Raw genomic sequence first — 13,499 nt, forward strand, 5'->3', positions numbered from 1 at the left:
AGCTAGTCTCCATACCACTATCCAGACATTCTGCGCAGTAAACCCACTAGGAAATAGGCAGCTTCGTCAAGCGCGGGGCACACACGCCGCTGTCCCGTCGTCCGTCCCCCGCACTCGCAGCCTTGTCGTATCGGCTCGTGTGACCGACATGGTGTTTTTGCCTCCGAACAGGGCTGAGCGATTGACTGTGTAAGGGGTTAAATCCATAGGTTGAATTCGTAAACGAGGCATTCGAAGAATATGACTCGATAAACATAAGTATGTGACCCGTTGTCTTTATCTGTCCTCTTGCTCGGTACACATAGTTATATGTACATCACTATCACCAGAACGGAAACTGGTCAACAGTGTCCAGCCACAGCCACAGACACAGACACAGACACAACACCATTGCATCGATCAATGGGGTCAATAAACCGCCTCATGCGGGTCCAGCATCACAGACGTGGGTCCGAGACAGACCCAGGAGCTGGAATGGCAAGTAGCCTCATGACGGCTGAGTGGTTTGGCTAGGAGGCTTGTTCGTGTTGCGGCGGATTGTGGGAGGATTTAGTGCTTATGAGTTGGATGTGATTTAGAGCTTGGCGTTGAGCGTTGATATAGTATCTAGGTAGTAGGTGTCTGGATAGCTTGGTAAATGGCTAGGTATCTTCAGTGATATCTTGTAGACAAGGTACTATTATATTGATGGACAGGGTTTGATATAGGGATGGGATATCCTCCAGACAGGTTATAAATGTCTGGTATATAGGTAGTATATACAAAGTGCGCCGTAAAATACTGTGTATAGATTGAATAGCATATGATGTAAGAAGCTAGGACTCAGGTTCTCCGGGGAAGCCTGATCACCGTTGATGGATCCTGGGGGATTCAACCCACTTGAAGAGTGATAGTTCACCTCCTCCTTCTATTCAAACAGTAAAGGAGATTCCTTCCTCAACAGACAGCATCCAGGTTACTATGTATGACCGACTGTAGTGTTCCCCGACCTAACCTACTTGGGCAGGTGGGCTTCATGCACCACAGTGGAGCACGAACGAGGCAGTGCTGGGCTAGCTTGAGAGAAAATCACAATACCTTACTCCGTACAACAGAGAACTCCATGATCATGATATCTTTTATTCCATGGTCGGATATTCCATAGTCGATAGCACTAGTCAACTTGATTGTAGGCTGCCTGAAGCTATCTCCGCATAGGCAGCTCAATTGTTCTGAATCCTTGGAGGATCTTTCCTAGGGAGATACCAACGTATCTACTCGCCTCAAGGCTTCCAGAAGGATGACCCTGATGGAAATGACGTCATGTCCCTCGCACATCATTTCTCGTCCATCTCATATGATGGAGAGTAGAGAGTGACCCTGGGACGAGGATGATCAGGATCGGCCTTATGCTATGAGATATAACAAGGTCAACATCCATCCATAGTTGAGGTGGAAAGCGGTCTGTGGATGGACCCGTATGCAAATTACCCAGTGGTATTTTACCTGCAGGTAACGATACCGGTACTGAATACATGTATCCTATCGAAGTATAGGTTGGTTTGTTCTAGCGTGGCCCAGTTGCGTAAGAGCAGTCTGCACAGCCCCCGAGCCGGCGCTAGTGAGGCCCAGACTTTCTTTATCCAGGAGACATACTGTTTCCTCCTTGCCTTCAGACTGTATCTTCTTTATCACGATGGATATCATATCAACAAGGTTGGCCGTGAACAATAGCCTTCTTATTCCTGTTATTTACCGGTACTGGTGGTACTGACCTAAATATCTCGAATACAATGATAACCCCCGTCAACTTAAGTTTCCCCCCCGATCTTCCCTCTCCAACCACGCACGCAGATCCTCAAACCAATATCCGCTCTGGCATTGGTTGATTCACCGCGTTGGCGGGGCTGCCTTAAAGCAGCCTCGTGGGGTTGTGGAGGTTTTTGTTCTTTTCTTTTCTTTTTTATATTACCTTCTCTTGTGTTGTTCATTATTGTGATGGTTACTGTCCGTACTTGATTTTCATTTTGATTAATTTTATGATTTGATTTGGATTGACAGCCCTAGCGCTTCAACACGAGGTGATCCTTTGATCCCTTGCGCAGGATTGATATCAGTATTCGTCAGGGTACTATGATATCCGACCGAGACGCTGCGTCATCGCTGTTGACATGATGCTTGTTTGATGGGTAATAGCCAAGAAGCCTCATATCAAGACCAGTAAGCCAGGGCACCAAGAAAAGGGTAACAGAAGACAATAGAAAAAGCCAAGCCAGCAGATGACAAGAATAAGCTCTTCTCACGCATACCTCAGTCCAGTCAAGTCAATCCCAGGCCAACTGCCGTGCCTCCAACCCACTCCGGTCTAGCACGGCGGGTGGTTTATCTATTCCCGGATCCGGGATGATCGGCATCAGGGTCCTCCTCGATCCAGGTTTTGATTTATGACTGAGTCCTATTTTGGTTAGTTTTTTTCTATTTCATTTGATTTTCATTCCTTGTTCGGTGGGTTTACACGGGTTGATTTGGTTGAATGGATGGTAGTATCATTCTAGAAAGCTCTTTTGTCGTTGTTTGTTTGGACGGGAACGCTGTTTCATATTCCAACCCTGGTTCAGATGAAGCTAACAAATCATATTCCCTGTTTGGTACGGAGTATTGACAGTCAGATTTCTTCCGAGACTCGAGACAGCCAGAGAAAAGGATAATAATAGCGATGGTAAACTCGAACCAACTGTATGATGCAGGTTATGTACTTTATTATACGAGTCAACGCAGATCCTCAGTTAAACGCTTAAACTCCTGCAAGATCATTCTGATCCAATCGATCCATATCTACCGATTGGGAAGAAAGACCAATCCTTGTCCCATCCGAGTATCGTATCGTGACCACCATCGAAGGATGGGATGCGTCTTAGCGGGGCGGTCCTCTGTAACCCTCCATCGTCCTCTGTACTAACTTCGATGATACTAACTACGACGGTACCACTAAGGACTGCCTAGTATCGGGCTGTCTGTGCACGACTAGCCTGCAGCCTCCTAAGGCTGAAGGCTGACGGCTGACGGCGCTTTAGGCCGCGTTCCAGGTAGATACTACCTACGGAGTAGTACCTACCTATTGACTGTGGTAGTAACTACGGAGAGCAAGAGCGCTTATTGCCCTGTTGTCAATTCGTTTGTGTTCTTCTTTTGTTCGTTCTTTTTTGGTTTCTCGTCGATCTACTTCATCTACGGAGTGCTCCATCTCCATAGATCCTGTAACTCCCCTTACTTCCGGCATCTGGGTCTTATTCTCCTTCTTCTTTCGTCCCGGAGACGCATGTGCTTTCGTCATCTAGTCGATCATCCCATCGACCAATTTGCGTACTGTCTCCCGTCCCAGTAACCGGGAGAGTAATGGCAAATGGCCAGACAACGCCGCTGCCTTGCCAGCCGACAAAGGCAACGTAAAGCATAATAATAGATTCAACCCCCCACCCGGCCTATATCTGATCCATTGGATTGCCACTTGCGCCAGTGGTGGAGATGGCTGCGTGTTCTTGATGGAGGCAAAACCGCTGCATTGGATATCCAGTCGTTATAGGCCGGCCCGAGACAACCTCATCTCTCACCATTGAGTCCGCGCCAAATACCCGGCCAATTCCCGTCGAGTGGGCTCTGTAATGTTTGTGGCGATGGCAACCACTCCAGACCTCGTATTCCTGTTTCTATTTCATTTTGAGACTTGATACGTAGCACGTGGCAACTCAGCGATGGCAACTAGGTAAAATACAGCAGGTCTCATCCCGATGATGTACTGGGAATGGAGAAGATCGTATATCGCGTTACTGGTGCTCCCTCGCCTTGTAAGGTCTTACCTCCTCTGTTCTCTTCCCTTCTGTCCTCTTCCTCGTATCTCACCCTACGTTTCACTTGCACGCCACCTTTCCTGGGCAAGAATGATGGCATACGAGTGGTCCACTCGTACCGCATCACCCAGGTTAGGGTTGAACATGGAGACGGAAAAGGGGAGGGGAACTCCTTTTTTATTATTTATTTTTGTAATAATGAATATTATTTGTAGGCTGATTACTCCGTGCCCATACTCCTCAGTGATTTGGTCATGACAGCAGCATTGTGGCAGTGCATGTATCTAACGGGACACGGTGGAGCCCACTAGGCCTTGATGGGCGGAGAGGGAGAGACATCCATTCGTCCCTCTGCTTTGTACCCTGGATGAGCATTGCTTCAATCCTTGGATGGCCGTTTTTTCTGGAATTCCTGTTCCTTGGACCTGATTGTTTCTTCCCCTTTTCTTGGATGTGTTGTTGTTGTTATCATTAGTATGGATTTTCCTCGGATGATGGAATCGTAAGAGTCGACCCTGTTATAGGAGAATGCAATGGGATCCCCCCAAATACCCCAACCCAATGCGAGGTTGAAACCGTCGAATCAGAGTATCATAAGACAGGAGTCGTCATCCAGCACTGCCTCACTCACTTCCCCTTCCTGCCGTCCCCCAGTTGCCTTTTTCCCCCCTGGTTCCCTGTCGTCGGCTCGGCTACCAATCCTGTTCCCTCTCCTCTTTCTCCTCTTTTCTCTTCCTTCCAACATCGCCCTGACTTGGTTCGCCCCATAGGATGACTGGTCTGTTTTAGTCGGTGGATGAAAGACCCGATGACTCTGACGGTGACCGTCGAAAGGACCGGACGAAAAAGGAATGATAAAGTATTAAAGTTTGTGGAGTCGGGCTGCCCTGCTAGTTTCCCACTCTGATCAGCTCTGGTTGTTGACTTGGCATTTTCGATATACTCTCCACATCGATTGGTACGGAGTACTCCGTCTCCTCTGTACATATCTGTATGATTGTATATACATGTAACATATATTGATAATATCGATAGATAATAATATTGGGTGATTCCTTACAGTTCTTCACCTCCCCGCGTGGTCGAGAATCAGATGTGGACCATCTGTGGTTTGCAATCGCCTTGGAAGGCGTCAAGGGATGAATACGTAGACAGGGGCATCCTTTTTGACAAGCGTTACAACTTACAAGGCTTAGATGAGTCAATATCATATTTTCTTTTCTATTTCCTCCCCCTGTTCATCTCCTGCCATTCTCTTGAATATCGATGTTTGAAATCGGCTGGATGACAGGGACGCCACCTTGCCTTGGCCTGTGGCAGATACCAATCTGATACTGTACAATTGTTTTTTATTTATCGATTTTATTTGATTTATTTTCTTCAGGGTAAGCTTGTCGGTATACGGTGTCGATTGCACATGTTTCTGTCATTTGATTATTCTATTTTTCATCATTTTCATTTATTTACTTTTAAGTCTCTTTCCTTATTCTTCTACTCGGAGTACTCTATTCATGAGAATTACCATAGCCATATCTGAAGATTCATCTTCACATTCTATGCCAGCCTTGCTGTCAAAGCCAATAGAGCTGATCACGTTCTTTCACGCCTTATAGAAGGTAAGATACGGAACAGGAGACATACCAGATTACATCGTAGAATACATAGATTACATACTGATACGTCCATACTTTCCACTCGTCTCTCTTTACTTTCTCTCTCTCTCTCTTCTCGTTCTTACTTTTACTCTGCTTTGCCTCAATTCTCCCATTATTGAAATCCACTGATTCATCTGCCTCATTTCTCCCTCTTTCTCTCTCTCTCTCTCTCTCTATCTCTCTTTCTCTCTTTCTCCCCTTCTTTCCCCCTCTTAATCCCCCACACACATCTCCCCTTCCCTGTCAACATTCCCTAGTCTAGACAACCGGATCGCACGTGTTTTCCCTCTCTCCTCGGACTCTTTTCTCATCTCTTTATTTTCATCCACTCCTCCCCTCCCCACCCTGGACCAACTCATTTGCTCCTGACGTCGGACAAGGCGACTGATTCTAGAATATCCACTGGTGACTCGATAAGCGCACCACAGCCAAATCCTGTCTAACATCTCTTTTCCTCCTTTCGAGGACGCTGCGTACCCAACCCAGCCTGCTTCTTCCCTTGTACTACTTGCCTCACTGCCTTTCCGTCTGCCAATCTGCCTGCAATCTCTCTCTCTCCCTCTCTCTCTCTCTCTCTCTCTCTCTCTCTCTCTCTCTCTCTCTCTCTCTCTCTCTCTCTTCCTCCGGTCTCTTTAAATACACTTGTCCGTCCCAAAAAACCTTAGAAACCCTCCAGCATGTTTTGTGGTCCTTGCGCCGGTCTCCGTTAAGTTGCCGCCGTCCGGCGAATTGATGGAAACACAGGTCGGGTTCGCAAGCTTGTGCGCTTTCATCTTTTGATCTATTTTGCAAAAATTCAGCCAAGGTAAGAATTCACTATTTCGTTTTATCTTATTTTCCGTTTTGAACTAGGGGGAAAATGAATGGAAAAATGAGGAAACAGCCTTACGTTTAACCTGTCAGCCTTCAGACTTCAGCCTTATTCTTTACTACGAACTTACCAATTGTAAACACATGTCAAGCTAACTTCCCATCTAGAGTGTCTCTTATTTCTATTCCAAAGTGACTTCTCTTGTTTCGCTCTTTATTGGCTTTGTTGGAATCTGCAGTTCGCGATCTAGAAGCCGGTTCTTCTCTCGAGTCGCTCGACGCAGATGCCATCCGTCTGGTTACGGCTCTTTCGATGACGCATCTGGGCTGACGGCTTTCGTGTGAATTTTTACTATCAGCTTCTCATGATCAGCTCGAGGCTTTCTATTGTGCTATTCTAACCTTCTGTGCTTCCGCTGGATTGCAACCCCCGGTCAATTCCCGTCCTACGATGATGGACTTGCCACGAACCACGCCTCCGTTGATCAACGTCCACGATTTTAACGGTGGCTATAGTCACCCCGCTTCAGTGGAACGGTTCCCCTACTCCATGTCTGCGCGGTCCTTTGCGCCCCCGGGTCCCATGCCAATTCCCGCGAACCCCGTGTCCCATTCGGCGCCGCCACCGCTGCCGCCACCGTCGCGCATCTGCGGCCTCGAAAATGGCTACGACGCCGGCTGGCTGCACGCGAACTCCAGGGGCTCGGTGGGATCCACTAAACTGGCCCCCATCAACCCGGGCTCGAGTCTATTCGGCGGCCATCGTCGCCCGGAGTCCGTGCCGCGGACGGATCCCATGGCCCTCGACGATCTCGGTGGTCGACACAGCGGTCTGCCGGTCTCGAGGAGCCCAGAGACGTTCATCAAGGTGGAGCCGCCCCCGCCCCCAGTTGACGACGGTTTTCGAAGCGCCGTTGGTGTCCACACCAGTCCGATGTACGTATTGCACCCGCGACTGACAGGCTAGGCTTGACTGACCTCCCCATCCATAGTCTGACGGGCGAGCGAAACTTTTCTCGGAAGAGCGTGAAAGATTCATCCGATGCGTACGACCAGCATCTTCTGTCCAAAATCGGTAAACCGCTGTCCCCGCGAGGATCCATCAGCGTGAGCAACGAAATCAAACCCCCACTAGCGACCCTCCCCGTACCGTCCGCGCGGACCTTCGCCAACTTTCCCTCTCCCGGAAGCTCGGAAGGATTGTCTCCCGATGCGAAGTGGCCCGGGGGCTCTCAGTCGGGCGGGGCTCCGTTTGGGACCCCCTTGGGATGGAGAGATTATGTCGGCTGTCGAAGCCCAAGTGTGGAGAGCAGTGCTCCGTCGTCCGCCGTCGACTACGACCACGCCGCCTATCTCCGGGATGCCAGCCGCCGTAAGGGTGGCCAGTACGAGGAGACCCTCAGTCTGCCCAGCCGATCGAACCGAGGAAGCTACGATCACGGAGTGTTTTCGGATATCGAAGGGGATCTGTCGACCGACGAACTGCTGCCACCACGGATGGTCCACGTTCGAGAAGCGACCCCGCCCTACCTGGACCCGTCGAAATCGGGCACGAAACGCAGGGCGTCCTCCCCGCCCCGCGAACCGTTGGGGGACGATCGACACCCGCTCCATGTCACGACGAGTAATGGCGATCTATCCCAGCGGAGGACCACGGGGCACCCGTTCACCAATACGTTGACGGTCAACAGTGGGTACGCGCCGAGTCACGGAAGCCTGTCAGCGGCGTCCTCCGTAAGTCTCCGGACATCGGGGTCTTACTCATCCGCGGCCCTCTCGGTGGGCGGAAGTAGCATGACGAGCGTGTCGCCGTATGAGCGCCCTTCCCCGGGGGGGTTGTCACCAGCATCCGATGTTGATCTTCATCCGAGCTCTCCTGGCGGCCTTGTGAATCAGACGGTCGCCAGAACCATCCCAGGGCCTGCCGCCTCTCTGGAGCCGCTGAGCGCGCAAAAGCTGCCCCTGCAGTCGAATCCCGCCGTTCCAAAACCCGTCGGACCCAAGATCGGATTGTATATCTGTGATTGCTGTCCCAAGAAACCCAAGAAGTTTGAGAATATTGAGGATCTACGGTAAGTGCCCAGTCTCCTGATGCATCTGGTTGGTCAGCGGCTTACTTTACTCAGGGCACATGAAATGGAGAAACAGTACTCGTGTCTGTATTGCAACAACCGGTTCAAAAACAAGAACGAAGCGGAACGACATCAAAATTCCCTGCATCTGAGACGCCATTCGTGGTCCTGCGCGGCCCTCCCGGACTACCAAGCAGCTTTCCACCCGTCCTCCTCCCCAACAAATCAGATCAGCTCCGGTCCGTCTCACGACACCTGTGGATACTGTGGCGAGGAGTTCCCCAACTTCCCTCAGCCCGACTGGGATGGTCGATTCGAGCATCTCACAGCGGTGCACAAGTTCGGCGAGTGTAATAACGCGAAGAAGTTTTTCCGCGCGGACCACTTCCGCCAGCATCTCAAACATAGCCATGCCGGAACGAGTGGCAAGTGGACCAATATCCTGGAGAATGCGTGCATGAAGGAAGAAGCGCCCCCGGAACCTAAGAACAGCAGCACCGGATCCAGTGGCACCTTGACGTCCAATAAGATCAGCGAGGTCCTCGGTGGCTGCTGACGAGGATTGGTATTTCCTCCTTCGAGGTTGCTTTGCACCACCGGACGCGAATTTCCGCCAATGTATGGCTGGTAGAAAGCCATTCTAGGATTATGGGACTGTAGAGTCCCCGATATCGCTTCTCCTTGGTCGGTCACTCCGCTGGGAAACACTTCACTGGGACACTCCACTGGGGATACTCCACGCGGAACGCACTCCACATTCACTCTTCCATGCGGGAATGCCGGCCTTCGGGCTGGCCGGAGACACAGGCTGGTAGTAGTGTTGACAGCGCTGCCTGTCTTATCTCTCTTATATTTTCACATACGTATACCTCGATGAGGTTGGCTGTCTATCCTGGTTGGATGGATACATACCACGTACAGAACCAAGGGTGTATATACGAAACAGAAACACCGGGGAGGCCGAACGGTCAGTGTCGGCATGACATGACATGACATGACACTCGTTCCGCTCCTCGCTCTTCAGATCCCCTATCTTTTTCTCATCCTATCTCGTCCTATCTCGTCCTACCTTCTTGTCATATCTTCTTCTAGTGTATCTACTCTTCTCACCTATCATTTCCTTCTTTTCTTTCTTTCAATGGCGGGATAAAATCGGAGTCTTGGATCTGTCATTGTTTGGTTGGGAGGATCTTTGCTTGTTAGTTGTTGGTTGCTGGTTGCTGGTTGCTGGTTGTTGGTTTCTTGGTTGGATGGTTGGATGGCTGTCTATTTAGTTTTTTTTTTCTGATATTGACTACTAGGTAGCTAGGTAGCTCTTGTATGCTAGTGTCTTTTTTTCTCTCTTCTTCTATTCTAATATTTGACATTATGATTGATAGGCTGATTGGGCTGGCATATACTATGAGTGGGTGTATAGATATATAGTTTAAGGCTAGATGATGACCCTGGATGGTTTGTAGGTGTCAGTATGCGTGGTATAAATTATATATAGGGCTATGACATTCAGCATACTACGTGCACAATTCCTAGTACTGTGTATAGTCTACTACTATCTACTGTCCATAGTTTAGTCTAATCTAATACTGTCATTAACACGACTATTATAAAAACAACCAGAAAACATCTACTCCAACCAATAAAAAATGATCAACAACATAACAGGCACAGCATTATATACTAATTAGTTAATTAGTACTAACGCGATAGCACCTTACCTCGCACAAACATAACGCACTACATGTATGTATATACAACGTCATAGGTACTAAGTGAAGGCTAAACCAAGCCCTACTATCCTGTACACATGCATTCGTCTCTCTCTCTATATACATATGCGCAACCACGCTGAAAGAAATTTACACAAATACCACCATCCACTCAATCAGATTAAGAGAATAGATAAACCCATAATAAATGATCTAGTCTATCAAGCCCCCCGGCCCCCTTAGAGTAGTTAAACACCCCCGGACGGAACAGAGGGGAAAAAAGACGGATCTCGCATGCGTTGCAGGTTGCGTCGGGCTGTTTCTGCGTTGCGGAGTCTGTCGAGGCGGAGTTGGTAGAAGGTTCTGTTCATATTATTAATACGAATAGAATATGTATATATATAGAGAGAGAGAGATAGGAACATACTTGTGTAAAGCAAATATCCGAGGCGAGGTATCATCCGACGAAGCTGATTTCTTAAGGGAATCAATCTGTACTCATGATCAGCCAGAGTCAAGACATTTAAAAAGTATCAAAAGGAAGAAAGAAAGAAAACAAACCTTATCATCCCTCTCCTTCTCACTCTTCTTCGCATCACCGTCATCCCCCTTCCCTTTACCCTTCTCTTTCTCTTTCTTATCCCCATCCCCGTCTTTATCCTCCTTCCCATCTTCACCCTTACTCTTATTCTTCCGCCGCTGCTTCTCCTCATACTCCCTCTTAACAACCTCAATCTCCCTCTCCAGCGCCTCCTCCTCCTCCCTCTTCTTCTTCGCAGCCGCACCCTCGGTATCGACGATCGGCGTGCAAAAGTGTCTGTCCTTGAGGTGGGCGGCGCATACGTAGAAGTAGTCCTTAGCGCCTATTAGTCTGTCTATCTCTACACATGTATAGAACTATATATAAAAGTGACAAAGAATAATAATAATGAAGAAGAGGTGAGGGAGGACATACCTTATTATCAGGCGTGATCAAAACACAACTAGACGGCTTGTAGCAGATGGAGCATGCCTTGGCGGCTGTGTCTGCTACGCGACGGAGGTGGTAGATGTTTGGGAGGGACATTTTTTTATTTCCTCTCTTGCTTTCTTTGCTACATTCACTTGGCAAAAAGAAGAGAAAGTGTCTTGGGAAATAGGGCTGAAGTTGGAGGTAAGATTGGAGGGGTGGCGCGTGGGCTTATCTAGTATCGGAGGTATCTTGTGTGGGGAAGCGAGTGAGCTTGGCTGGTGAGTGATGTCATGTGATGTTTCTTTTGGTTCTGTTGTTTGTGGGGTTTACTTTCTTTCTTTCCTTGTATGTATCGTTATCTGTTATTGATAATTGCTTGTATTTTATGTTATTCGTTGATTTGTTTGATGATATAGGATATTGAGTGTTCTCGCTTTTCACATTATGCACATCGTCTAATATATACTTCGGACAGCTGTGGATTAGCTCCTATACTAGTAAAACAGATTGAACACATCTCCTATATATCCAAAGTAATCCAAATATACATGCTCATATAATATCGCTCAATACTTCCCACTACTCAGTAACACTGTCCTTAATCCCCCGCAACGTACTTAACTCCTTCGACCCCGTCACACTAGCCGCATTCAACGAGCGTCTCCGCGCATCAGTCCACAACATAAACTCGCCATAACTCTTCGGCGTAACCTGCACATCCTTCTCCACCAAGAACGTATAATTGAACATGCCAGTGGACTTCTTCGTGCCGTGCTCCACATCGCGAACCTTCGAGTCAACGCGCACCTGCACCTTCGTATACTTGCTCAGCGGACCCTCCTCCTCCAATGGCTCCGTGAACGCCACCGTCGCGCGGAGATACAGCACGCTACCGACGGGCACAGGGTTCTCGAAAGTGCTGGGGTCGAGGGCGACGAAGTTGGGGCGGGTGTGCGAGAAGGAGGCGGCGCAGCAGAAGGCCAGCTCGAAGGTTTGCTTGAGCAGGAAGCCGCCGAAGATCATGAAGTTGTGGCGGTTGCGGTCTTGGGGTTGCATAATCATGGCGGATTTGAGGACCGTGTCGTTCATGAAGACTAGGTTGGAGGGGCGTTTGTAGGGGGATTCGGGGTCTATCTCGTTAGGGGGGAGTTCGTGTGGTGGGTTTGGGGTTGGGGAACGTACTTAGGTAGGACATCTCTTTGGTCCACATTGAGTGGATGAGGTTGCTCTCTTCCGCGTCGGGGGCCTTTTCTAGGAGACTCTTCGTGCGGAGAGCCTTCTTGGCCTGGTAGTTCTCTTCGCCTTTCTTGAAGAGAAGGCGCTCTTCGGGGGTTTCGATCAGTAAAGGCGCGACAGGCACGGGCCTATAACCGTTAGAACAAACCCCAAACATAACCAGTCATCAGTACATACTTCTTGGTCACCGGATCAAGCGACACCATCGTGAACGCGCACGTAATAAGAACATCCTCAGGCTTAGCCTCCTGTCCCTCCGGCGGGGCCTTGGCAACCTGCAGAGAAATCTCCATACTAGACCGACCAGTCGAATACGTGACTTGGCCGCTGAGTTCCAGATCGCAGATCTCCATCAGCGGATGCTCGATGGTGATGCGATCCACGGCTGCGGTTACTGTCGTGACCGAGTCGCCTGTATGCCTATAGGCAATGACACCCGAAAAGGCATCCAGATCCATTAACAACGAGCCGAGCCTGCACATAGAATTAGCACCTCATCCAAAAAAAAACGCATCCCCAAATAAGGACATACCTAATATGCCCCGACGCATTCAAATAAGAATCAAGCAGCCATTTATCCTGTGCCAGCGGCAGAACCTACCCAACAATCAATTAGTCTCCCCCAATAAACCATTACAAGGGTTGAAAACGCACAGCCTTATAATAACTATCGGCCATCCTCTTCGGCGGCAGACTGTCTCTCGCGCCCGCCGGCTGAGCCTTCTTCGGGGCGCGCGCATCGTCGCGACTCTTCGTCAGCGCCTCAACCCACGGCGTCTTCACCCGCATCGGCATCCATGTCGGTCGCTCTGCGTGCGCCGGACTAGAGTGGAAGGTTTTCCGCGTGGCGGGCAGGACCTTTTTGCTGGTAGCTAGACGGGTGGAGCGGGCGAGGACGGACCGTCGCGTGTGGAGGGCGAGCATTGTGCTTAGCTGTCCCTATGTCTCTAACTAGAACTGGGTGTAAGATAGAGGAGATCGATCGGATCGGAGTCCCTGCAGTCACGGCGCAATCAATCAATCAAATATGGTGAAGGATTGGTTGAATGAGAAAAGATGAAAGGTAGATCGGGTACTCGGTCTGGTAGTACGATAATGATTGGTAGTTTGAGGTAAGTTAAGTTCAGCCGGCCCGGTCACTGATTCGTCCCGAGGCCTTTTTTTATCCGCTCCGGCTGCTTTCCCGGGTTCGTTGATATTATTCAATCCGTACTACAAGAGTGGGATGTTTTCTGCTTGTG

At 49.3% G+C, this 13,499-nt stretch overlaps 3 protein-coding genes across 3 annotated transcripts; 1 reads left to right on the plus strand and 2 right to left on the minus strand.

Annotated features, from left to right (window-relative positions):
• Positions 1–6,746: 6,746 nt before the first annotated feature.
• Positions 6,747–8,920, plus strand: znfA (putative C2H2 finger domain protein; the record flags this gene model as incomplete). Its single annotated transcript, XM_024833747.1, has 3 exons — positions 6,747–7,228; positions 7,285–8,364; positions 8,419–8,920. 3 exons carry the CDS (start codon positions 6,747–6,749, stop codon positions 8,918–8,920), a joined length of 2,064 nt encoding a protein of 687 aa, XP_024690795.1.
• A 1,239-nt stretch (positions 8,921–10,159) lies between these two features.
• P168DRAFT_329165 (AAA-ATPase Vps4-associated 1 family protein) lies at positions 10,160–11,243 on the minus strand. The gene is made up of 4 exons (XM_024841439.1): positions 11,026–11,243; positions 10,632–10,925; positions 10,498–10,562; positions 10,160–10,433 (listed from the first exon to the last, which is right to left on the minus strand). Exons 1-4 carry the CDS (start codon positions 11,134–11,136, stop codon positions 10,319–10,321), a joined length of 585 nt encoding a protein of 194 aa, XP_024690796.1. The 5' UTR covers positions 11,137–11,243; the 3' UTR covers positions 10,160–10,318.
• Positions 11,244–11,557: 314 nt separating this feature from the next.
• Positions 11,558–13,300, minus strand: P168DRAFT_306383 (putative acyl-CoA thioester hydrolase). Its single transcript, XM_024839021.1, has 5 exons — positions 12,913–13,300; positions 12,791–12,855; positions 12,436–12,732; positions 12,205–12,386; positions 11,558–12,152 (listed from the first exon to the last, which is right to left on the minus strand). The coding sequence occupies exons 1-5, from the start codon at positions 13,180–13,182 to the stop codon at positions 11,602–11,604; spliced, it is 1,365 nt and encodes a 454-aa protein (XP_024690797.1). The 5' UTR covers positions 13,183–13,300; the 3' UTR covers positions 11,558–11,601.
• Positions 13,301–13,499: the final 199 nt, after the last annotated feature.

The sequence above is a fragment of the Aspergillus campestris genome (assembly GCF_002847485.1).
Source record: "Aspergillus campestris IBT 28561 chromosome Unknown P168scaffold_10, whole genome shotgun sequence".
Lineage (NCBI taxonomy): Eukaryota > Fungi > Ascomycota > Eurotiomycetes > Eurotiales > Aspergillaceae > Aspergillus > Aspergillus campestris.